Raw genomic sequence first — 24,610 nt, 5'->3', positions numbered from 1 at the left:
CAGATTATCTGTAGACCAGATAAAAAGAGAGGCGTTCTTACATTGTGTCAAGGACCTTGCTGCCCTGGGGGTAATAGTTCCAGTTTCCTTTCAGGAAAGGGGTCTGGGATTTTACTCAAATCTGTTCATAGTTCCCAAAAAGGGGGATGGGTAGTAAATATGTTATCTATCTTTCTCAACATTAAAAAAATCCTAGATCTAAAATGTTTAAATAAGTTACTCAGAGTGCCATCCTTCAAGATGGAGACTATATGCTCCATTCTTCCCTTCGTAAAAGAGGGTCAGTTCATGATAACCGTAGACCTAAAGGATGCATACCTTAATGTTCCCATTCACAGGGACCATCACAAATTTCTGTGATTCGCCTTTTTGAACAATCATTTCCAGTTTGAGGCCCTTCCATTCAGCCTTGCCACAGCTCCCAGAATTTTTTTCAAAGGTTCTGGGGGCTCTTTTAGCTGTGTTTCGATCTCAGGGCATTGCAGTGGCACCTTATCTGGACAACATTCTGGTTCAGGCGCCATCTTTTCAACAAGCAGAATCTCATACAGAGATCTTGTTGTCTTGTCTTCGATTCCACGGATGGAAGGTAAATTGGGATAAAGTTCTCTGGTTCTAGCTACAAGAGTCGTATTTTTGGGGACCATAATAGACTCCCTTTTAATGAAGATTTTTCTGACGGAGGTCAGAAAAAGAAAGATTTTTGACTCTTGTTTTACCCTTCAGTCCTCTCCACGGCCGTCAGTGGCTCAATGTATGGAGGTAATCGGTCTGATGGTGGCTTTCATGGACATCATTCCGTTTGCTTGGTTCCATCTGAGACCTCTGCAGTTATGCATGCTCAGACAATGGAACGGGGACTATACAGACCTGTCTCCGTGTCTAGATCAGGCGTTAATAGACTCTCTTCCATGGTGGATTTCTAAGAATCATCTCTCCCAGGGTACTTGCTTCGGCAGACCGTCCTGGGTGATTGTGACCACGGATGCCAGCCTTCTAGGTTGGGGAGCAGTATGGGGCTTTAACTGATTCAAACAATGTCTATTTATATGTATCGTAATGGCTTAGAAAATGAAGCCAAACCCAAGCTGCGCTGATGGCAAACTCTTATCAATTAGATTGGGGCCTACAGCTGTTTATTTTTTATTTTTTTCCAAAGGTACTTAAAATTGGGGTAAAAATCACCAATGTCTGATATTTTATATTAAATTGACATTTTTATTAACATTCACCATATCCCAGTCATTCTTGCATTCCCTTACAGTATTTAACGTTACCATCTGCATTGGATGTCCTACTTTTCTCCCACTTGAGGACATGAGAAATAATAAAGCTGACGATAAACTTTATTTTTATTATGCATTCTAAGTCCTGAAATATTTCCTTGTAAGATTTAATTATTTATTTTGTTATAGACCGAGTACAATTTAAGTAACCAGCCTCAAAAGAATTTTAGGTTATTCATGTTGTTCTTGTTAAACGGTCTTAGGAGCTTTACATAATTAGGATAGGACCTTATTATTTATAGGATCATTAAACACAGTAGATTTGCATAATCAACAAAAAGACATGCTTTAACATTAACGCTGGATTGATCATGTCCGCCGCACATTGATAAATGCCGACATCAATTTATTATTGCATTTCTAGTGAAATGCTTGTGCAATGCCGCCCCCTGCAGATTTGCGGCCAATAGGCCGCTAGCAAGGGGTGTCAATCAACCCTCAGAGGTGGCGGACGAGTTAAGGAGCAGCGGGCTTAAGACTGCTGCTTCTTAACTCCTGTTTTCGGTGAGCCTGAAGGCTCGCACGGAAACAGGTGTATACGTCCCCATTCGGGCGTGCTAAATCGATTCCCATGTCTGAATTTATAAGTAGTAGATTTTTTTTTTTACTGACAAAATTTCAAAGTTAGTAGCATTACCTTCCCCCTGCACTATGTGACGGACATCAGCCAATCACAAAATTCATATACGTATACACTGAAGTCTTGTACATGCTCAGTAGAAGCTGGTGCCTCAGACAGTGTGCATATAAATAGATTGTGCACATTTTGATAATAGAAATTAATTGGAAACTTGTTTAAAATTGAGTGTTCTGTCTGAATCATTTATTTATGAAGTAGCATAAAGACCTTAATCTATCTGCTGCTAAGCAACGGAGCATTCTACTAGGCTTTCAGATAATATCTTTCTTAGAAATAATTGCGACTTTCATTTTGGGTTGGAAAAAAAATCAATTCAGTAAATGATTTACACAGATTTGAAATGTTTTAATATTATATAAACACCTTAAAGGGACAGTGTACACCGATTTTATATAACTGCACTACTATAAAGAATAATATGCACAGATACTGATATAAAAATCCACTATAAAACCTTTTAAAAACTTACTAAGATGCTCCCAGTTTAGCACTGTTGATGAGGTTAGGCTGGGGTGGCAGTGTCAGAGAGGGCCGTGTTGCCTAGTATAGTGAACAGTCCTTTAGCTGTGGAAGAGGAGCATACTATGGTGGGCAGTCCTTCAGTCATGGAAGAGGGGCATACAAGTCAGGGCCAGAGGCAGATGTTGGTGGTAGGAGACTCTATTATAAGGAAGGTTGATAGGGTAATTTGTCATCCAGACCCTTTACATAGAACAGTTTGCTGTCTTCCAGGGGCTCGTGTTAGGCATATTGTGGAGCGTATTGATAGATTGTTAGAGGGATGCGGGTCTGATCCTGCAGTCATGGTGCATATTGGTACTAATGAAGAAATCAGTGGGAGATGGAGAGTCCTAAAAAATGACTTCAGGGAGTTAGGTAGCAAGCTTAAAGCAAGGACCTCCAAAGTAATATTTTCTGAGATATTACCAGTGCCGTGTGTTAACTCAGTAAGGCAGAAGGAGCTAAGGTCTGTTAATTCATGGCTAAAAACATGGTGTAAAAATGAGGGGTTTGACTTTTTAGAACACTGGGCTGATTTTTCACTAGGGTACAAATTGTACAGTAAGGATGGATTGCACCTGAATGACATGGGTGCAGGTGTGTTGGGGGAAAGGATGGTAGCACGTTTAGAGAACCTTTTAAACTAGGCAAAGGGGGGGAGGGTCAATTAGAACAAAATAGAACAGAGAGATCAGTGTCTGAATATGTCACTCCCTTAATATCTCAAGGAAGGGATGATTTAAGAAATGTCACATTAGAAAGTATAGAGGAAAGTACACCAAGTAGCAGCAGAAAGCACATGAAAATTAAATGTATGACAACAAATGCAAGAAGCATGACAGGTAAAATGGGGGAGCTGACGCTCTTAGTTGCAGAAGAGGACTATGATGTTATCAGTATAACTGAAACTTGGTGGGATGATTCACATGACTGGGCAGTTAACTTAGAGGGGTATACATTATTTAGGAGGGACAGGAATAATAAAAGGGGTGGAGGAATCTGCATGTATATTAAACCTGACCTTAAACCTACAATAAGGGAAGATATTTATGATACAAGTGACAATGTAGAGACCCTGTGGGTTGAAATAAAGAGTGGGGGGAAAAATCCTAAAAAAATATTACTAGGAACATGCTACAAGCCTCCCAACATTAGTGACCCGGAGGAAACTCAACTACTTATCCAAATAGGTAAGGCTGCTAATAACAGTGCTGTAATTATGGGAGATTTTAACTACCCTGATATAAACTGGGCCAATGAAACTAGTAATTCAGCTAAGGGGGATAGATTTTTAAATGTTCTCAGGGATAACTTCTTGTCACAATTAATAGAGGAGCCAACTAGGAGTAAAGCTATATTGGATTTAGTGCTATCAAACAATACAGATATAATATCAAACATAGAAGTTAAAGAACATTTGGGTAACAGTGATCATAACATGGTCACATTTGAAATCTCTTTTCATATGCAGTGTTTTAAAGGCTTAACTAAGACTTTTAATTTCAAGAAAGCAAAATTCAATGATTTAAGGAAATCATTAAATAATATAAATTGGGACAATGTATTTTCTAATAAAAATACAGAGGATAAATGGATAATATTTAAAAATTTGTTAAATAAATATACATATCAATACATACCATATGGTTATAAAAATAAAAATAAAAAAACTAAGCCGTTATGGCTAAATAAAAATGTGTTAAAAGAAATTAGGAAAAAACGTAGGGCATTTAAATTATTAAAAGAAAATAGTACAGACTCAGCATACAATATTTATAAGGAATGTAACAAAGCATGCAAAAAAGCAATCAAATTAGCCAAAATTGAAAATGAAAAATTAATTGCCAAGGATTCTAAGTCTAACCCTAAAAGGTTCTTTAAGTACATAAATAGCAAAAAGTCTAAGAAGGATAATATAGGTACATTAAAATGTGTGGAGGGTAGCATGATAAATAATGACAGGGAGAAGGCTGAGGTACTAAACCAGTTTTTTTCTTCAGTTTACACAAGAGAGGAACCATTGAATGATACTTTGGAACAGAATAGAACATGCCAGTCCATACCACTAACTGGGTTTTGTTTAGAGGATATCAGGAAAAAACTAAAAAATATTAAGGTAAATAAAACTCCAGGCCCAGATGGAATACACCCAAGGGTGTTAAGTGAACTTAGCACTGTTATAGACAAACCTTTACTCTTAATTTTTCAAGACTCATTATCCTCAGGCATGGTACCCCAGGATTAGCGTAAAGCTGATGTGGTGCCACTCTTCAAAAAGGGAAGCAGGGATGATCCAGGAAGCTATAGACCAGTTAGTCTGACATCAATAGTGGGGAAGATATTTGAAGGGATTATAAGGGATTATATTGATGAGCATATTCGTGTAAACAAGATTATGAGTTCTAATCAGCATGGCTTTAGGAGAAATAGATCATGTCAAACTAATCTAATTAGATTCTACGAGGAAGTAAGTAAAAATATAGATAAAGGGGAATCAGTTGATGTGATATACTTAGATTTTGCAAAGGCATTTGATACAGTGCCACATGAGAGGGTAATGCACAAAATTAAGGGACTGGGAATAGCTGAAAATGTTAGCTCATGGATAAATAACTGGATAAAAGATAGGGAGCAACGAGTAGCAGTAAATGGATCATACTCAGATTGGACAAAGGTAATCAGTGGCGTCCCCCAGGGATCAGTACTGGGCCCTGTTCTTTTTAATATTTTTATAAATGACTTGGAGCAAGGATTAAATAGCGACATCTCTATTTTTGCAGATGATACTAAGTTAAGTAAGGTCATTAGGTCAGAGCAGGATGAACTCTCTTTGCAAAGGGATTTGCTAAAATTAGAACTATGGGCAAGTGAATGGAAAATGAGATTTAATACGGAAAAATGTAAGGTTCTACATTTTGGAAGTAAAAATAAGCAGGCTATGTATTTTTTAAATGGGACAAGACTTAGCCAAACACAGGAGGAAAGGGATTTGGGAGTAGTAATAGATAACAAGCTAAAGATGAGTGCACAATGCAGGGCAGCGGCTTCAAAGGCTAATAAGATACTAGCATGTATTAAAAGAGGCATTGATTCAAGGGAGGAAAGCATAATTCTGTCATTATATAAAGCCCTGGTAAGACCTCACCTTGAGTTTGGAGTGCAGTTCTGGGGACCGATTGCTAAAAAAGATATTGCAGAACTAGAAAAAGTTCAGAGAAGGGCCACAAAGCTAATAAGGGGATTGGAGAAATTAACCTATGAGGAGAGGCTAGCCAAACTGGGTCTGTTCTCTTTAGAAAAAAGGCGCTTGAGAGGTGACATGATTACTTTATATAAATATATTCAAGGCCCATATACAGAGATGGCAGAAGCTCTTTTTATTCCAAGAAAATTGGTTCTGACAAGAGGTCATAATTTAAGGTTGGAGGAAAGGAGATTTAATCTCCTGCAACGGAAACGTTTTTTCACTGTAAGAGCAATAAAATTGTGGAACTCATTACCAAAGGAGGTAGTGAATGCCAATACCATAGATACATTTAAAAATAGTCTGGATAAATTTCTGTATATAAACAAAATTCATGGATATGATTGCTAGTATTAAATGGGTCACATTTTAATGGGGTTATTTAAGCTTAACTGGAGCTTTTTGTAAGTATTTTAGATTTGTATAGGTTGAACTCGATGGACTTCAGTCTTTTTTCAACCTTATCTATCTACTATGAAAGGGGCTGGGAAAACAAGAAGAGCAGACACTCCCCTCCTTCCCTGCAGATGAAAAGACAGATAACATAAACAGGAGCCAGCAGGAATCTGTATACATCAGTATACATCTGACACTTTGGGGCTTGGTTAGGAGACTGAAAATCAGCACAATGTTGTTAAAAAATAAGCAAAACTATACATTGTTACAAAAACACTCCTAGATAGGCTATATGAATGGATCATTTACAAAACATTTATGCAAAGAAAAATCTAGTGAACTCTGATGCATAACCATTTAGAGAAGAGCAGTATGATAATTAAATCTCTTAGGCAGCTCACCCCTTAGTAGTGAGATATTCTAGTACAAAACGTATAATAAGAGAACATATAACTGCTCAAAGTTAACTCCTCAAAAACAAACTCACTAGAATACGGAAATGCAAAACAATGAATATTTATCTGAAGCTCATGGCCTGGAATAAATAACATGCAATATATGTAAACTGTATTATCTAAATTAAAGGGACACATCTCCTTTGAGTTAATACTTTGATCTTCTCTAAATTAAACAATAAAATGTTCACAGAGTTACATACAAAATACAGGATTTCATAGACAAAACACATAATATCATGGTAATTGTTGTTAGTTACTGACATATCTGATTACATTTGTAAAATATATTCTTTGAGATCCTATTCTTCAGGCAAAAAAGGTGATGATCATAAACTCGCCAACGTATAGAGGAACCACACAGAATCTTTAGGCGTTTTTTAAAGCATTTTATTATGATGTATGTGTTGCTCCTTCACACCCAGAACTCTGTATAGTGAGATAAACCACTCGCAAGGTTAAATTTACCTTTATAAAATAGTTTGAGGCGCTAACCAGATTTAATAATTTACAGTGCTAAGGAGGCTTGTTGGATAATCTCATTAGAGAGGAGAGCTTTAGATCACTGGGCTCATAGTGTTAAGATAAGACACTATGGGCTCCATTTTTTAGGCTACGGTAGCATTTTGGGGGCCCAGCGTTTCAGGCTGCTACTTAACTTCTCCGCCATATAAAGTGTGGCAGATTTCAATAATCCCGATCAGATCCAACAGTATGATTGACAGCCCCAGCAGGGGGCGGCATTGTGCGGTTAAATGTGAGCAGTGGATACTGCCTGCTCATTGCGAGGCTGACGAGGTTCATGACAGCGAAATTCGTCCACCAACCAAATGATAAATGAAGCACTATAAGTTCAGATCCTTAGATCGTCTTAAAGCTGAAAGCACAGTAGTCTCCAACAAGCCAATATTTCTTTATATAAAATGAACACAGCTTCATATCAAGAAGAAAGTATATACAGATCATCTCACTAAGGAGATCTTTAACCCAATCCAGCGACACAGTGATGGAGTTAGACCATATAGAGAGAGATCTTGTAGCATGTATAAAAGTAATTCTAATTACCTAACAGTCGGCTAGATTACGAGTTGTGCGTTAGGTCCTAACGGTGCTTTTTTACGCCCGCTGGTATTACGAGTCTTGAAGTTTTAGGGTCACTGCACACTTCTTTGGCCTTACCGCAAAACGACTTACGTAACCTTTGTTATTTTTTCTATGGGACTTCCATAGTGCCGGTATTACGAGTCTGTCCTGGGAGGCCAAAAAGTGAGCGGTACACCCTACCCTGTCAAGAGTCCTAACGCATTTAAAAGTCAGTAGTTAAGAGTTTTATGGTACAATGCCGTAGCATAAAACTCATAACTAAAGTGCTAAAAAGTACACTAACACCCATAAACTACCTATTAACCCCTAAACCGAGGCCCTCCCACATCGCAAACAGCAAAATACATTTTTAACCCCTAATCTGCCGCTCCGGACGCCACCGCCACCTACATTATATTTATGAACCCCTAATCTGCTGCCCCAACATCTCTGACACCTACATTATATTTATTAACCCCTAATCTGCCGCCCCCAATGTCGCCGCAACCTACCTACACTTAATAACCCCTAATCTGCCGCCCCCAACATCGCCGCCACTATACTAAATGTATTAACCCCTAAACCTAAGTCTAACCCCTAACTATAAATATAATTACAATAAATCTAACTAAAAATTCCTATCATTACCTAAATAATTCCTATTTAAAACTAAATACTTACCTGTAAAATAAACCATTAGCTAGCTACAATATAACTAATAGTTACATTGTAGATAGCTTAGGGTTTATTTTAATTTTACAGGCAAGTTTGTATTTATTTTAACTAGGTAGAATAGTTATTAAATAGTTATTAACTATTTAATTATTTATTTAATAACTACTTAGCTAAAATAAATACAAAGTACCTGTAAAATAAAACCTAACCTAAGTTACAATAACACCTAACACTACACTATAATTAAATAAATTAAGTAAATTAACAACAATTAAATAAATTAAGTTAAATTAGCTAAAGTACAAAAAACCCCACTAAATTACAGAAAATAATAAACAAATTACAAGATATTTAAACTAATTACACCTACTCTAAAATCCCTATCAAAATAAAAAAAGCCCCCCCCCCCAAAAAAAAAACCCTAGCCTAAACTACCAATAGCCCTTAAAAGGGCCTTTTGCAGGGCATTGTCCCAAAGTAATCACCTCTTTTACCTGTAAAAAAAACAAAAAAACACCCCCCCAACAGTAAAACCCACCACCCACACAACAAACCCCCCAAATAAAATACTATCTAAAAAAACCTAAGCTCCCCATTGCCCTGAAAAGGGCAGTTGGATGGGCATTGCCCTTAAAAGGGCAGTTAGCTCTTTTGTGGCCCAAAGTCCCTAACCTAAAAATAAAACCCACCCAATACACCCTTAAAAAACCCCTGAAGATCGACTTACAGTTCTGAAGACCGGACATCCATCCTCAAGGAAGTGGCAGAAGTCCTCAACGAAGCCAGGAGAAGTCTTCATCCAAGCCGGGCGAAGTGGTCCTCCAAACGGGCAGAAGTCTTCATCCAGACGGCATCTTCTATCTTCATAAATCCGACGTGGAGCGGCTCCATCTTCAAGACATCCGACATGGAGCATCCTCTTCTTCCAACGACTAAAGACGAATGAAGGTTCCTTTAAGTGACGTCATCTAAGATGGCGTCCCTTAGATTCCGATTGGCTGATAGAATTCTATCAGCCAATCGGAATTAAGGTAGAAAAAATCCTATTGGCTGATCCAATCAGCCAGTAGGATTGAACTTCAATCCTATTGGCTGATTGCATCAGCCAATAGGATTTTTTCTGCCTTAATTCCGATTGGCTGATAGAATTCTATCAGCCAATCAGAATCTAAGGGACGCCATCTTGGATGACGTCACATAAAGGAACCTTCATTCGTCTTTAGTCGTCGGAAGAAGAGGATGCTCCACATCGGATGTCTTGAAGTTTGAGCCGCTTCGCGTCGGATGGATGAAGACTTCTCCCGGGTTCGTTGAGGACTTCGGCCTGGTTGGATGAAGACTTCTGCCGCTTCCTTGAGGATGGATGTCTGGTCTTCAGAACTGTAAGTCGATATTCAGGGGGTTAGTGTTAGGTTTTCTTAAGGGTGTATTGGGTGGGTTTTATTTTTAGGTTAGGGACTTTGGGCCACAAAAGAGCTAACTGCCCTTTTAAGAGCAATGCCCATCCAAATGCCCTTTTCTGGGGTTTTTAGATAGTATTTTATTTGGGGGGTTGGTTGTGTGGGTGGTGGGTTTTCCTATTGGGGGGGTTGTTTGTATTTTTTTTACAGGCAAAAGAGCTGATTACTTTGGGGCAATGCCCCGCAAAAGGCCCTTTTAAGGGCTATTGGTAGTTTAGTTTAGGCTAGTTTTTTTTTTATTTTGATAGGGCTATTAGATTAGGTGTAATTAGTTTAAATATCTTGTAATTTGTTTATTATTTTCTGTAATTTAGTGTTTGTTTTTTTGTACTTTAGCTAATTTAATTTAATTTATTTAATTGTTAATTTAGTTAATTTATTTATAGTGTAGTGTTAGGTGTTATTGTAACTTAGGTTAGATTTTATTTTACAGGTACTTTTGTATTTATTTTAGGTAGTTATTAAATAGTTAATAACTATTTAATAACTATTCTACCTAGTTAAAATAAATATAAACCTGTAAAATAAAAATAAACCCTAAGCTAGATACAATGTAACTAGTATTAGTTATATTGTAGCTAGCTTAGGGTTTATTTTATAGGTAAGTATTTAGTTTTAAATAGGAATTATTTAGTTAATTATAGGAATTTTTAGTTAGATTTATTTAAATTATATTTGTTAGGGGGTGTTAGGGTTAGGGTTAGACTTAGGTTTAGGGGTTAATACATTTAGTATAGTGGCTGCGACGTTGGGGGTGGCAGATTAGGGGTTAATAAATGTAGGTAGGTGGCGGCGATGTTAGGGACGGCAGATTAGGGGGTTAATAATATTTAACTGATGTTTGTGAGGTGGCAGTGCGGCGGTTTAGGGGTTAATATGTTTATTATAGTGGCAGCGACATTGGGGGCAGCAGATTAGGGGTTAATAAGTGTAGGCCGGTTGCGGCGACATTGGGGGTGGCAGATTGAGGGTTAATAAATAAATATAATGTAGGTGGCGGCGATGTTGGGGGCAGCAGATTAGTGGTTCATAAATATAATATAGGTGGCGGCGGTGTCCGGAGCGGCAGATTGGGGGTTAATAAATATAATGCAGGTGTCGGCGATGTCGGGGGCAGCAGATTAGGGTTAATAAGTGTAAGATTAGGGGTGTTTACACTTGGGGTTCATGTTAGGATGTTAGGTGTAAACATAAATTTTATTTCCCCATAGGAATCAATGGGGCTGTGTTAGTGAGTTTTACGCTGCCTTTTTGCAGGTGTTAGACTTTTTCTCAGCCGGCTCTCCACGTTGGGGAAATCGTGCACAAGCACGTACGACCAGCTCACTGCTGACTTAAGCAGCGCTGGTATTGGAGTGAGGTAAGGAGCAAAGTTTTGCTCAACGCTCACTTCTTGCCTAATAATGCCGGGTTTGTAAAAACTCATAATACAAGTGCTATATGTAAGTGAGCGGTGGGAGAAAACTGCTCGTTAGCACCGCATAGCCTCTAACGCAAAACTCGTCATCTAGCCGAGTGTTTTTAAGGCAGATAAATATTGCAACTTTTTAGTAGGGCTATTGGTTAATACACAGTGGCTGCTTCTCTTTATTTTTGGGGGATATGTTTTATGGATAAATAATATTAAAGTCATAAATGTAAATAAATAACGTAACTTAAATGTTTTATTACCGAACTATACCAGCATGACATTTTGTGATCTGGTCAGCACCCAAACGGTTAAAGGCAACTTTCTAATTTACTCCTATTATCATTTTTTCTTCGTTCCCTTGCTATCTTTATTTGAAAAAAAGGCATCTAAGCTTCTTTTTTGGTTCAGATCTCTGGACAGCACTTTTTATTGGTGGATTAATTTATCCACCAATCAGCAAGAATAACCCAGGTTATTCACCAAAAATGGGCCGGCATCTAAACTTACATTCTTGCATTTCAAATAAATATACCAAGAAAACGAAGAAAAATTGATAATAGGAGTAAATTAGAAAGTTGCTTAAAATTGCATGCTCTGTCTGAATCACAAAAGAAAAAATTGGGTTCAGTGTCCCTTTAAAAGGACAATCTACTTGACTTTTTTTATTGTTTAAAAGAGAGATATCATCTTTACTTCCCATTCCACCGCTTTGCACAATATACATTATAACCTCTAAATATCAGCCTGTTTCCAAGCCCCTGAAGGCCGCCTCTTATCTCAGAGCATTTTATTAGCTTTTCACAACCAGACAGTGCTAGTTCATTTGTGCCATACATATAACATGGTGCTCACTCCTGTGGAGTTATGCAGGAACCAGCACTAATTGGCTAAAATGCAAGATTGTAAAATGCACTAATAAGGGGGCAGTCTGCAGAGACTTAGATACAAGGTAATCATAGAGGTAAAAAGTACAGGTGGCCCTCGGTTTACAACGGTTCAATTTGCACCTTTTCAGAATAACAACCTTTTTTTCAGTCATGTGACTGCTATTGAAACGCATTGAGAAGCAGTGCATTGATTAAAATAGCCAGTAGGTGGAGCTGTCCGCTTGTGTTGCAAAAACGATATGCAAGCCAAGCAAGCTGAAATTAATCAGTTTAACCAGACTTGAGCTATCGAGCAGTTTGCAAAGGAACAAGATCTTCCTGTCTATAAATCAGTCCAGATTGGAATGCATAGAAAGAACTGTTTGCAGAAAAATTCAAGTAAAGTCTGTGTTGTGTGATTATTTTATTAGGTTTATAATGCTGTTTAGCAAATGTTTTTGTTCATTTAACTTAGTTTAATTATATATTCTGTGTTGTGTGATTATTTTATTAGGTTTATAATGCTGTTTAGCTTTTAAAGTCTTCATTTCAAAGCTTTAAGAATAATGTATTAGGTGTTACTTATAACAATTTTGAGAGGGGCCTGGAACCTAACTCCCTCACTTCCCATTGACTTACATTATAAACTGGGTTTCAATTTACAACGGTTTTGATTACAACCATTCCTTCTGGAACCTAACCCCGGCGTAAACTGAGGGCTACCTGTATATTAATATAACTGTGTTGAATATGCAAACTGGGGAAGGGGTATTAAAGGGATTATCTATCTATCTATCTATCTATCTATCTATCTATCTATCTAAACTTTTTCATATAGACTGTCTCTTTAAGACCTTTATACTATTCATTAGTTCCCCTTCCCCCTTATCTATTTTTATAATGCCCTGATCTGGTTTCTGATGCTGGGATTACACATCTCACAGTTCTTGCCTTACATTTCTTGGCAGGAACGTTAACACAGAAATATTTGTCCATATACAGCATTTGTGACAGCTTTTCATAGAAGAGGGATTGGGATAAAATCCTATCTTTTATTACTGCTCTCTAGTTATTTCTGAATTGTGCTGGTATATGTGTGTTACTAAAGTCTTTCTGATAATGGGGCAATTTCAAAGGTTAGGAAAAATCCCCAATGAGTTGCTGATCTCCTAGTACAGCGTCCAGTCCGGTTTTTAACAGTACCCTAGAGTGTGTTTGGTTGGCAGCTGTGCCGTAAGTATTGGTTAGTGACTAGAGAGACGGTTTCATAGCTGGACTTGCTACATTAACTGATGAGACAATATGGTCTGGTTCTTGCTAGAATTTGCTGTAAACCATTTCTTACTCACTAGCATCTGCTGCTTTTTGGGATCTTTAGTGATAGTAAAATGTGTGGAGCATCTTCGCACAAGGATGAAGATAGAAAAAGCACAAAGGCAGAGGGACATAGCTTTCCAACTAATGGAGAAAACCGTTACAGACCTAAAGAAGCAGGTACGCAGTGTGCACCTATTAGATGACTGCTGGGCTGACCGGTGGCAGCAAGGGGTCCACATCTGTAATGGTATTCACTAAGATGAAATAGCAACGTGCTTGTTTCACCTTTGTGTGCAAATATATTTAACATACTAGACTGGGGGATACTATACATTTGCTGCCTTAACAGTACAAAAAAGAAAATACTCTGTGTTAGAGCATTTTATTATTGCACTAATGCTTGCATGTAACTATGTGTTTAACCCCATTCAAAGGAGTTAAATACAGAAAGTCAGCTCCAGAGCAGCAATGCACTATTGGCGAGCCAATGACATGACAAGAGACATGTGTAGCCACCAATCAGCATCTAGTTCCCAACAGTGCATTGCTGCTCCAGAGCCTATGTAGGTATGCTTTTCAACAAAGGATACCAAAGGAACAATATAATTTGTTAATAGAATTAAACTGCAAAAATGTCTCTTATATTGCATGTTCTATCTTAATTATGAAAGTTTAATTTTAACTTTCGTTTCCCAATAAACCTAAAATGTAATTCCTATAAAGAAAGTAAACCAGCAATAAATTCATGAATTATTTGTTTTTGCTGCTCTCGCAGTAAAACACATTAGACTAATTGTGCTGTTTTATTCCCTCCGTAGAGGCTGAAGTCTGTACAACATATTGAAGTTATTCTGCAGTTTTCCTGACCCTGCTGCATGTTACAAAGTGATTGCTTAATCAGACTAGGATCTCATTTACATCTGGCTTCTGTCTGACTTTAGTAAAGGAGACCGGTTAGACCTGTTCAATAAGATTTTTAAAACACAGCTAAATACAGAAGAATTTCATCATTAACTAATGCATAATAAAAATACAATGCAATAGCAGTTACTCTGAACCTCATCTCAGTAGTAGATTGTTTTCTGACAAATCTGTTTTGCTTTTTTATACATTTATATTATATGCATATATTGTTACTGTGCAAGGTATAATATAAGCTATGCATATATAAAACAGAACTTTGTTCATTTGTATTTGTTTTCCCAAATCATGGGCCGAGATTCTTTACTTGGGGATCTCATGATTTGAGGGTATAGATCAGTTAAAGCGACTCATTTAATCAAAAGGGCCAACATTGTGTTTTGTCATTAGAAATAGCTGCATTTGCCTGTTGAAACCACCTCCTATACTGAAAATTGTTATACTGCAGTATTGGTTATAGAAAAGCTATGTAAGACCACAGCAGAAATCAACCTCCCAATTGGGGGGGGGGGGGGGAGGTGACAGAGAGAGCTTAGTCCATTTGAAAGGGTGTTTGCGCAGTAGTTGCTTGCCTGAGTAGATAATACCTTTAAATTAGCAGGGTTTAAGACGTTGCAATGCAAACAGTAACATGCTCCAATTCAGGGCTGACCAAAGTATGACCTAAGGGCTACAAATTCAGTTAGCCTGCCAAGTTATTTCTGTTGCGTGCATCAGTACTTATAATAAATTATCACTTTATGTAAATGTTTCTAGTCTATACAACTAGATAAGTTATTTCAACTAAAAATGGGATTGTAATCTAATTTTACTTTGAGGCATTAACTTTAGCATAAGTGGGAGTATAATGTAATGTGGGAGTACCGAACCCAAATGTTATTGACTGGCCCTTCATGTAAAAAACTGTTTTGGTGCTCCTAACTATAATGCAGTAGACAATTTTATTATTAGTCTTGTATGTCCAGGAGGTAAACCCAGGTATTTCCCAAAAATAATCATTTAAATGTTAGCTCTGCGGAAAGATTTTAAAAATATAGAAACAAATGTAAACTATTATTAAATAAATAAGTTTCGCTTATAACTGTTAATAATGAAACAACATTATTGGTTTGTGTAGGGAAACAACTGACTTATGAGACTGTCTAGAATGCCAGAAGTTTAGTATTAATCATTCGTCATCGCCTTAAATGCGCGACTGATTGTTAGGTAACCGCAGTATGAGTGAGCAAATGGAGGCAGCACGAAGACGAGCACAGTGATCGGAATGTCTTCCAAGGGAAATAAAAATATATATTAAAGGATATCTGACATATAAGCAGCAAAAAACTGTAACAAACTATTTTAAAGGGACGTTTTAATGCCAAAAATTGCATGCCCTAATTTGCTATTGCATGTAACGTATACAGACTATAAGGTTAGATACAGAGGTAAAGTCCCTCCCTGAAGCCATCAGCTTTGCAACTCCGGAGTAGAATGCAGCTGGTGAGCCAATCAGGAGCTGCATATCCACATAGCTGGCAATCACGTGTTCCAGATTGAAAGCTGTAAAGCTGAGGCCTCAAGTGTAGGAACTTAACTATTTGCTTAACCCATTTGGAGGGGTTAAAGAGCGTTATCTAGGGTCAGTAAAGCAAAAAAAATAAGTGCTGGAATGAATAAGGGGACATAAATATTTGTAATAGAATGTTCATTTAAAGGGACATTAAACACTTTGAGCTGATAATATACAATGATAAATCCTGTAATTCCATTCTAAAATTGTGAGCTTTTCAGTTCCTGTTAGAAATGGAAGTGCAGAACACTGTTATATTCCACACAGCCATTGGCTGCACACTCTAGTGACCTATTAATAACTGTCCCTAATTAACCACAGCAGAGAAGGTAAACTAGGTTACAACATGGCAACTCTCATTGTTTTATAGACCCTAAAACGTTACACTTATTTTGTCAATACTTAAACAATTAATGAAACTATTAAAATGCATCCATATGTTGTTCTTAGACTAATCTTTTCTTTGAATGCTTCATTCTATCTAGCATTTGTTTAGTGTTTAATGTCCCTTTAAAGTGTGAATCTACCTTATATGTAACAGAGCTAAATTGCTAATGGCAACGTGACTAATGTAAGAATTTTAGTGGGTTTGCTTTATTTATGGGGAATGCTTTAGTTGCCAGTTAGGCTAAGGCACATAACGTTAGTAATATCGTCACTGTCATTGGTTTGCTCAGAGCAATAAAGTTTTGCACAGATAAAATGTCAAGCAGAGGCTATAATAATGTGTCTGGATGTGGGATAATAATTTAACACCTACGCATTGAATACTCCGTTTTAAAATGTATAAATGTTCATTTGGTGAAACCGTGTCAAAATAATATACTATATTTTGTCAAATATGATGATACAAACACCTTGCTTTACTGTTTAGTGAAAAATTAACCTTTCATGATTCAGAAGAAACATTTTACTTACATTATTTAAAGGGAGATGAAACCCACATTTTTTTCTTTCATGATTTAGAAAGAGCAGGCAATTTTAAACAGCTTTCTTATTTACTTCTATTATCTAATTTGCTTTATTCTGTTGATATCCTCTGATGAAAAGAATATCTAGATAGGCTCAGTAGCTGCTGATTGGTGGCTGCACATAGATGCCTCGTGTGATTGGCTCAACCATGTGCATTGCTATTTCTTTAACAAAGGATATCTAAAGAATGAAGCAAAGGAAATAATAGAAGTAAATTGGTATGTTGGGTTTAGTGTCCCTTTAATTGTGCACACTTCTTCTGAGGCACTATCTAATACTGAGCATGTGCAAAAGTTCAAAGTGTATACATAAGAGTCTGTGATTGGTTGATGGCCATTACATCATACATAGTGGAGGGAAAATTGAAGGAAACTGAAATTTGTCAGAAAAAGATCTACTACTCCTAATATGCAGTGTAAGAGGGATATTTATTAAGCCGTCATCCGCAAATACGGTGGAATACCGCAGCATAATTGTGGTAAGCCTGATTCGCCCCATTTATCAAAGACTACAGACCGGCAAAAGTTGAAATTTGTGACATAACATACGATCCGCCAGTCTCAGTCCGACACAGATGGATGCTTACGTCATTACAGATGTTCCGAATACAAATTAGGCACTATCTGACACCTTTTGCCATTTATCAAATTTCTAACAGGTACGCTCGCCACTATTCCGGCCCAGCGTACTTGGTTTTCAATCCACAACCCTGGAAACCGCGGATGCCATAGGAATCAATGGGAGTCTGAAAGCAGCGAAAGCTCATGTTCGATGCTGCCAGATATCCCATTGATTTCTATGCTAGAATAAAAGTTACGTTTACACCAAACACCCTAACATGTTCCCCGAGTCTAAACACCCCTAATCTGCTGCCCCGACATCGCCGCCACCTACATAATGTTATTAACCCCTATCCCGCTGCTCCCGGACTCCGACGCAACTAAATGAATATATTAACCCCTATCCCTCCGCTCCCCGATCCCACCGCAACTAAATAAAGTTATTAACCCCTATACCTCCGCTCCTGGACCCGCCGCAACTAAATAAATGTATTAACCCCTGGCCTCCCACATCACTAACACTTACTAAACCTATTAACCCCTAAACCGCCAGCCCCCCTCATCGTCATAAACTAAATGAAGATTTAACCCATAAACCTAACAACTCGCTAACTTTACATTAAATATTAACTCATCCCTATCTTATAATAAATTTAAACTTACCTTTCAAATTAAAATATATTAAACTATGAACCTACCCTAACTATTATACTAAAATTACATTAAACTATATTAAACTATTCATTAATCTACCCTAACTATTATACTAAAATTACATTAAATTATATCAAACTATTCATCAACCTACCCTAACTATTATACTAAAATTACATTAAACTAACAATTTAGTTGTGGTGTGTTTAAATATGTAATATAGTTAATTTAATTGTTAGTTTAATGTAATTGTAGTATAATAGTTATGGTAGGTTAATGAATAGTTTAATATAGTTTAATGTAATTGTAGTATAATAGTTAGGGTAGGTTAATAGTTTAATATAGTATAATGTAATTTAATGTAATTTTAGTATAATAGGGTAGATTAATGAATAGTTTAATGCATTTTTAGTATAATAGTTAGGGTAGGTTAATTAGTAGTTTAATATAGTTTATTTTAATTCTAAAGGTAAGTTTAAATTTATTATAAGATAGGGATGAGTTAATATTTAATGTAAAGTTAGTGGGTTGTTAGGTTTTGGGGTTAATAGCTTAATTTAATTTATGGCGATGTGGGGGTGGTTTAGGGTTTAATAGGTTTAGTAAGTGGTAGTGATGTGGAAGGCCAGGGGTTTAGGGGTTAATACGTTTATTTAGTTGCAGAGGGCTCCAGGAGTGGTGGGATAGGGGTTAATAACTTTATTTAGTTGTGGTGGGCTCCGGGAGGGGCGAGATAGGGGTTAATACCTTTATTAAAGTTGCGGTGGGCTCCGGGAGTGGATGGATAGGGGTTAATAACTTTATTAAAGTTACGGTGGGCTCCGGGAGCAGCAGGAAATGGGTTATTACCTTTATTAAAGTTGGGGCGTGGTTCGCAAGTGGCGGCATAGGGGTTAAACATTTTAGTATAGTGGCGGTGTTTAGTGACAGGGTATAAATAAAGTTGGGAAAAAGCCAAATAGCAGCGAGATCGATGACTGTTAGTTAGCAACAGTCCACTGCTCATGGCCCCATACTTGGTGCGCAGCTTTTTTACAGCTTTTTTTATAAATAAGGAGAACGTATTCATGTCCACGGCCGCAATGTTAGGCGATGTTGGCCAAGTTTATTGGTGCCGGCGAATGCAGCATAGTTGACGGCTTGATAGATAGGCCTCTAAGTGTTATTGAATTGTTATTGTTGTATGCATTTGTTGATTATGCAATTCTATTTTTATTTAATGGTCCTTTAAAATAACATCAGATCATTTCCTTAATTAAAGGGACCTTAAAAACTAAATTCATTTTTAAGCATAGTATTTAGGCTATTTCTTGCCTCCCTCTTTTCATGAATGCCACCATGTTGAAATCTAGCTTTCACTGCATTCCTGTGCTGACTCTCCTTCAGATTGAATACCTGCAGTGTAACACAGGTTTCAAATGGCAGCACCCATGATTAGAGGGAAGTGCATAAAATGTATTTAGTGTCTAAAGTTCCTTTAAAGGGGCACTGAAGTAAATTTTAAACAGTATCACAACTTTTCTATTTTGTATAAAAATAAAAATAAAAAAAATGTTCCTGTGCAATGTTATAAGTTGTCCAAAAATGTGCTTTGTCTTATTTTCAAAGTCAATTTAAATAACTAACTTTAATTACCCTTTCCAGGATTATTATGATTAAATAATGCCTAATATGATTAAATAGTGCGCTTTCATAAGCGGTTCTCTTTAAATGCCTCGATTTATGTGAATATTTTGTTATTGCGTCTATTTCATCTGTCTTTACCGTGTGGCCTCTAGAGCTGTAGGTGATGTAACTAGGTGATGTGACATATTACAAGAGCATTTAAGAAATTAGAGAAGCAGTAAACAAGAAATCAGATGAATTAATATTGTATTTAAGGTAATGCATGCAAGACAGGTGTGTATCATACCTCCCAACATGTGGCTAGGTACTGAGGAGGAGGCGGGGGAGGGAATCACCATGTTGCGGGCAGGGTCGTATCGGGAGGGGCAGGCTCATGGATGGATAGTGGGCAGGATCTTGTCTGTGCAGTTTGTGGGTGTGTCTGAACAGCCTATGGGTGGTGCTAAGGGAAATTCTGCAAATCAGGACATATGGCTGTCTCAGAGGGTCATAGCTCTCAAATAGGGACAGTTGGGATGTCTGGTGTATTGCCAGATGCAAGTGTCTTCTCATTGTCTTAGCAGAACTTTTAAAAATAAATAAATCTGATAGTGTATTCTGCACCCTGTGAAACACTTCCTGATATCCTTTAGACACCATGTTTTTCAATTGAAACTGTTCTGTGTTTCTTTTAGCACGGGGAAGTAGATCCAGCAAGTATACTTTCCTTGTCATTGGCAGAGCTCGCTAACCGGCTAAAAGATGGCTCCTTGTCTCCAGAAAGTGTCCTTTGGGTCTACATAGAAAAGGTTGGAGCCAAAACAGTTCTGTTAATAGAACACAGACATATGAAAAGGCTGCACCCAGCTAGTCCTTCAATACCCTCCATAAATAACATTACAGACCACAAGCATTGCCAGTGTTGCATTAAAATTAATGGGACATAAAGTACGATAAGAAAATACTTTAATGCATCTTGCTCGTCTTTAACTATGTGTTTAATCATGTATTGAACATGGCTGGTGATTGGTGGTTACCCACACATGCTGCTTGTGATTGGTTTAATTACTTTATCAGTGTAATGCTACTCTGGAGCTGAACTTTAAACACATAGTTATACACAAGTAAAAGTACAATACAATGAATATTTTCTTATTAAACCTTTATGTCTCTTTAATCTCTATAACTAGAAGAGGATGTAGCATTCACCTCTCATATTGATCACTTTATGTTCTCTTTAAGGCATTGGAAGTGAACAAGGAACTGAACTGTCTGACAGATTATCTGCCCGAGTGTGAAGCTCATCTCCAGTCAGTGAAAAACCAGAAGGAGAAAGGTCTCCTCTATGGAGTTCCTATAAGCCTAAAGGACCACGTTGGATACAAAGTATAGTTTGTTTTTTGCTTTTAAATGGGGCCAAGCAGGTTTATACGCACCAGCATACTTATTACTTAAAATGACTAACATTACAGATGACGTTCTATTGTAATAGCTGGAATTATTTGGGGTAAAAGTTTTCAATTATGTATTCATTATGATACATTGTTACTAGCCTGATCACAATCAGTTTATGTTAAAGGGACATGAAACTCAATTTTTAAAAAAAATTCATGATAGAGCATGCAATTTTAAACAACTTTCGAATTTACTTATATTAATTTTTCTTTGTTCTCTTAGTATTTTTTGTTGAAAAGCAGGTTCACAAGCTCAGGAGCGTGCACGTGTCTGAAGCACTCTACGGCAGCAATTTTGCAAGAAAGTTATCAGTTTGTAAGGGCACTAGATAGCAGCCCTATTTCCTGCCATGTTGGGCTCTATTCACCTACCTAGGCATCTCTTCAACAAAGAATACCATGGAAACAAAGCAAATTTTTAGCAAATGTTTAGGTTTCATATCCTTTAGCGTTTTATATTGTCCTACAATGTTCAATTTACAAAGCATAAACTAAACAGCAACAAATGCTGTCAGTGTAATTAAAGGGTTAGAAATCTTTGCAAAATATTATGAGATTAAAGGACGTTATAATTATATAAATATATGTTTCAAAACCAACCTACTTTTTTGCTAAAAACAAACGATTCAAAATATCTTTAATTTAACTTTGAAATTTATTTAATATGAGCTTCAAAGACCTCCCATAAAAATAGGCAGGGTTTGTGTAAAATAAGTTCCTATGACCCATCCAATAGGGAAGCGATTCCACCCATATCATTTTTATATTCCTAGCCAGGCTAAACAAACACCAGAGCGCTGAAGATTAATAGCTCGCCCGGCTCCCCTCAGCATTATTCTCTGGAGGCATTAACCACACAAAAGTGACTCCGGACTTAATATTTCGTGTGTGCATATAAGTTGTGCTTTAACAATAAAGCCAGACAAAGCTGCGCGCTATCTTCCGACAGCTAAATATAAGTGTAGCATCTGAATACGCGTCAATCACAAAAATGCATTTGCATAAAGGTTTGTAACACATTTTGTGATTGACGTGTATTCAGATGCTACACTTATATTTACCTGACAGAAGATAGCACGCAGCTGTGTCTGGCTTTATTGTTATAATTAAGTCTTTTTTTTCTATATTAAGTCCAGAGTCACTTGTGTGGTTAATGCCTCCTGAGAATAATGCTGAGGGGAGCTGGCTGGGCTAGCTATGTTAATCTTCAGTGCTCTGGTGCGCCACGCCCACCGTTGACTACATCACAATGTAGATGTCAGCCCTGCCGCTACAGAATAGACTGAGAGGGATCAAGATGCGTATGCGTTACTCAGAAAAGATGGCAATTGCGCATGCGGGCCACCATGATGTTTCTACCTAGGTAGAACATCGTTATAGGCCTACATAATGACAAAAAATGGGTTTGGCGAAATAAGGATTTTTGATTAGGAATACAAAGAAAAGAACAGGAAACTTTTAATAGGTGCTTATTATAAATATTTATAATACTTAATTCAGTTTTTAAAAAAATAAAACATTTTTTGAGTGTACTATCCCTTTAAAGCAAGTTATGAATCATTCATTCCTAAAGAACCTTAAGACACCACAAAAAATAAACAGCCATAAAGGGAAAACGGCACAAGCAATATGTGCAAAATAAAAACAAAACACACTGTGATGTAACTATAACGTAAATTGGTATAAAGGGTCAAGGGTCTCACCTTATGGGTTGGGGGAGAATGATGAATTGTATAGCGTTTCCAATATATTTTGAAATGAACCACTACATTATATTAAATAGATTAATAATAATATTAAAGGGACAATGAACCCATTTTTTTTCTTTCGTGATTCAGATAGAACAGGCAATTTTAAGCAACTTTCTAATTTACTCCCATTATCAAATTTTCTTCGTTCTCTTGCTATCTTTATTTGAGAAAGAAGGCATCTAAGCTTTTTTTCTTTTTTTTTTTTTTTGGTTCAGACCTCTGGACAACACTTTTTATTGGTGGATGAATTTATCCACCAATCAGCAAGAACAACCCAGGTTGTTCACTAAAAATGGGCCGGCATCTAAACTTACATTCTTGCATTTCAAATAAAGATACCAAAAGAATGAAGAAAATGTGATAATAGGAGTAAATTAGAAAGTTGCTTAAAATTGCATGCTCTATCTGAATTACGAAATAAAAAAATTGGGTTCAGTGTCCCTTTAAACAACATACAATATGAAACAATATTTATAAATATTATATTTTTTTATATTTCTAAAAGTATGAATCTTAGTGGATTTACCCATTTTCGGTATCAGCAGTTCAGTAATATTTAATAAAATAGGCATCACTAGTTTGTCATCTACACTACTGTGATCTGCAGTTTTTAATTAGTTTATATACAATATTATTTTTCACTTTGGTTCAAGGCTGCTGAGCACAGTGGTATTACTTTATAGGTGTTACATATTGCGTCTGCTTCATCTGTTCTTGTAAGATGGATACATGCAGCATGAATTTCTTATCTCCACCTCTTTTATCTACACAGGGCCACGACTCTCACTGTGGACTTGTGCATTTTTCTGGAATTCTGGAAAAAGAGGATAGCGTGATTGTGCAGGTTTTAAAAAAACAAGGAGCTATACCCTTTGTAAAAACCAACATCCCACAGTCCATGATAAAGTAATTGATCTGTTTATTCAGGTTGGGCCCTGAATGTTTGTTCCAGTGTCTAATACACTAACACTAATAATACTGAAAGAAAGAAGTTGGTGCAAGTTACACCATATAGAAGAATGAGACAGCACTTCCATACAATCATCTTTATTGGGTAACTGTCCAAGAACAAAGCACTATTTGGAGTTAAATAACATGGCAGGTTAGATGGGTATCTTGTAAGTAAATAAAAAACTTTCTGGATTTTCCCTCACACGGAAGGAATATGGATAATGTTAATGTTTTAAGAAGTAGAGTTGTTGCACTCTAACAGTAAAAAATAAAGAAAATACATAGTTGCCAACGTTTACATTTTTTTCCCCCGAGACACTTTGCAGCAGAGCGAGCGAGCAGGTTACCAGAGTATTGACGACCTACTGCTCAACTGCTCCACCTGCTTAGTTCTGCAATATAAACACATAAACCATCTCCTAATCAATTAATTTTAACTGTCCAGCTATTATATAGTATCATTTCCCAATATATTACACTATTGGAGTGTTCAGCTGAATGCTTAAAGACACACAGAACTGAAGTGACACAAAAATACCTTAGATCCACTGTCCTAATAGCCAGCAGCAATGCTTTCTAAATTTTACCCTGGAATCCTAGTCACACTCTAAGGGCAGAGGTGCAGGGGAGAAGCTAGGCTGCAGTTTGTCAAATTACTATAAACAGGAGGAGAGACACAGCAAACACTTAGTCAATGCAGCTGATCTTACTGTGGATTATGCACAACACTGGACTAGGTGAGCTGTTGGGGGCAAATGGATTTTTGTATTATTTAGTCTTATAGCAATTTTCATATTTTTGCACTGTGTAGGAAATAGTGTATGTTTAAAACTCATGCTAAAATCATTAAGCTGCA

At 37.0% G+C, this 24,610-nt stretch overlaps 1 protein-coding gene across 2 annotated transcripts in view; it reads left to right on the top strand.

Annotated features, from left to right (window-relative positions):
* Positions 1-24,610, top strand: part of LOC128641013 (vitamin D3 hydroxylase-associated protein-like) — a 166,089-nt gene that overhangs the window by 12,494 nt on the left and 128,985 nt on the right. The window contains exons 1-4 of one of the 2 annotated variants that reach the window (XM_053693532.1): positions 13,005-13,511; positions 20,294-20,407; positions 20,841-20,984; positions 23,576-23,709. In XM_053693532.1, coding sequence (XP_053549507.1) covers positions 13,320-13,511; positions 20,294-20,407; positions 20,841-20,984; positions 23,576-23,709 — 584 coding nt within the window. In that variant the 5' untranslated portion in view covers positions 13,005-13,319. Of the gene's footprint in view, positions 1-13,004; positions 13,512-20,293; positions 20,408-20,840; positions 20,985-23,575; positions 23,710-24,610 lie in introns of those variants that run through there. The other variant, XM_053693531.1, reaches the window with a different exon arrangement.

Source organism: Bombina bombina, chromosome 10, assembly GCF_027579735.1.
Source record: "Bombina bombina isolate aBomBom1 chromosome 10, aBomBom1.pri, whole genome shotgun sequence".
Lineage (NCBI taxonomy): Eukaryota > Metazoa > Chordata > Amphibia > Anura > Bombinatoridae > Bombina > Bombina bombina.
This window is presented reverse-complemented; position numbering and strand designations above follow the sequence as displayed.